Here is a 2,750-nt window from a genome sequence, read left to right on the forward strand (position 1 = left end):
CAATCACGGATGCCAAGCAGTGAGGATGCTGCAGTCAACATCTTAAGCCCATATCAGGCAAACCCTTTGATTCTGTTCATCGTTCACCGAGATAACACTGCCTGGAGCAACATGCAATTGAACATTCTTGGGCGGGCAATATATATGGTGCAATAGGAAGGAAAAAAAAATGGGTGGGAAGAGGTTTAAATAAGGGGGTAAATTGGTAGCAGAAAGAGGCTATCAAACACAAAATATTTTTCTGCTAGTTATGAATGCTATTAAATAAAGGGCATCCAGGATCGGGATTAGACAAATTGGTGATGCTCTAATCTCATTTCAATTGAAACTGCATGACTAATCAGAAAATAATAACATATGCATTAATATATATACATTTTAACCGCATTGGCACAATCAGCTATTCGATAAAAGGTCTTACAAGGAAAAATGGTTAATAATAAAGTCAAACTAGTTATTTAACACTGCCTCAACGTGGTATAATTAGCAAAACCAAAAAAAAAAAATATATATATATCAAAGCAATATAAACTCTTGATAAAATAAGAAAACGGGGAATACTGAAACAACAGAAATTGAGGAGGAAGAGCATCCTTCCCATAAAAAAAGAAAGAAAGAAAAATCTTTCCAAAAATCGTGGGTTTCAAATGCACCTAAAACTACCAAACCATAAACGAATGAAAACAAACCCAAAAAAATATTACGTCATTCCAGCATGCAAGGCCAGAGGGGATCGACGAGCATCTCACTAAACAAAATCATGAGTGGCATGGCTTGTGACACCAGCTGACAGACTTCCCCAGGCAGTGTTTATCTCGAGTCTCACAGTCTAGCGATCAGCTCCACTTTGCCTTTGGGAAACCAGGTTAGCTTATTTGAAAAAAAAGGAAAAATAAAATAGGGGTTGTGTACGTGTACCCCGATAGCTAACCTGGTATCCAAAGACCTCGTGTGCTGATCAACCACAATTAAATAGAGCGTGAATGGACCTCCGCAGCCCGCTATGTGGGGACGGTCCTAAGCGAAAGGCACATAGCGCTAACCGAGAGAGGGCACTAAGGTTGATTTTTGTCCTCCCAACCAAGGGGAGGATCAACCCTGACCGTGTTTAAAGGCCGGTTAGCACTATACTTGTGTCCTGACTCCTTCCGCTTCTCAAAGAGTCAAAAATGTAAACGTCAAGACACTGCAGTTTAAGGGTGCTTATGGAATGTGGCCATTTTGAAATTTCCTGTTTACTTTTCGTTTTCCAGCTGATCGTTTTTACAAGAGTGGGAGAGGGCATAAATTTCTCCGCACAGTGTCTTGATCAGACAGAGCTTAATCTACATATCACTCAATATTTCTGAAAGAAATCTTGTTAGTTGTGACACATGCAGTAACCGTATAATATTGACGAGAAAGTAAGTTTCAATTTTAAGAATCATGTCAGCCACAGAGTACGTTAATACTTCATTCGTTGATCACCTAACATTTATATTTCAGTCTCCAGAAAAAAAGTATATAAACAATCATTAACAATCCATCATACCTGAATCTAACCCTATAAACAGAGCACAGAAAAAAAAAAGATCTATCAACACACGTACGTAAAAAGGGAGAGACCTAAAGACCAGGAAACCTTACCTTCATCATGAGGAGAAGTGTATTGAACACGATTAATAACATGATAAAATATTCAAATGGGGTTGAGACGACGACTCTCCATATCTTGTACTTTACACTGGAGCGGTCCTTTGGCATGTACCGCTCAAGGGGCTTGGCCTGAATTGCAAAGTCTATGCACGATTTCTGGAGGTGAGAAAGCATGAATGAATGAATACCAACGCATGTACATACTGATGAGCGTAGATTATATATGTTTAGAGTTTTCATTTAGACTTATTATTGATTTTTTTTTGCAATATATTCATATATATTTTTTGAGGATATTTTGAATTGAAATCAAGGCTAGAAAAAAAAACAGTGGATTTCGTGGCTGAATTCTAGTTATTTAACACCTACTCGGCCCTGAATACTCGAGAAAGGGTGACCCCTTCTCGGCTCCACTTCGGCCTGGTCATGATTCCACTAGTCTTCCTCCCTTCTCTTCTTCTTCGACCCATCTCCCTCACTAAGCTGGGCCCCTTTCGACCCCACCTCCCTCTCTAAGCTGGGCCCCTTTCGATCCCTCCTCCGTCACTAAGCTGGACCCCTCTGGACACTTCCTCCCTCTCTAAGCTGGGCCCCTTTGGACCCTTCCTCCTTCACTAAGCTGGACCCCTTTGGACCCTTCCTCCCTTTCTAAGCTGGGCCCCTTTGGACCCTTCCTCCCTCTCTAAGCTGGGCCCCTTTGGACCCTTCCTCCCTCTCTAAGCTGGGCCCCTTTGGAACCTTCCTCCCTCTCGAAAACTGGACCCACCCGGACCTCTCCGGACCTCAGTCCCCGCCTCACCTGGTTCTTGTCGAGCTCTCCGTCTTGAAGCTCAGCCTCTCCTTGCTCTTGGAACGTGATGATGATCAAAGCAACGAAGATGTTCACGAAGAAAAAAGGGAACACAATAAAGTACACAATATAGAAGATGGACATTTCGACGGCGACCTGAGGCTGTGGTCCATGGTCCTCGTACGTCGCCGCCATGGAGTTCTGGAGGACTCTGAGGGGGGTGGGAGAAACGAGGGGAGATGTGTTAGAAGGGTGGGAGGGTGATGGGCAGGTTTGGGTGGGGGGTTGTGGGGGGGAGGAGCTTTCTGTTTCACTTTTTTTTTTA

The 2,750-nt window shown here is 43.0% G+C and overlaps 1 protein-coding gene across 1 annotated transcript in view; it reads right to left on the bottom strand.

The window, feature by feature from the left end:
• Positions 1 to 2,750, bottom strand: part of LOC119592994 (voltage-dependent calcium channel type A subunit alpha-1-like) — a gene marked incomplete in the record, with an annotated part of 154,497 nt that overhangs the window by 48,169 nt on the left and 103,578 nt on the right. Inside the window, 2 exon segments of the mRNA XM_037941881.1 lie at positions 1,627 to 1,791; positions 2,435 to 2,636. Coding sequence (XP_037797809.1) covers positions 1,627 to 1,791; positions 2,435 to 2,636 — 367 coding nt within the window.

This window comes from Penaeus monodon, chromosome 31 (assembly GCF_015228065.2).
Source record: "Penaeus monodon isolate SGIC_2016 chromosome 31, NSTDA_Pmon_1, whole genome shotgun sequence".
Classification (NCBI taxonomy): Eukaryota; Metazoa; Arthropoda; class Malacostraca; order Decapoda; family Penaeidae; genus Penaeus; species Penaeus monodon.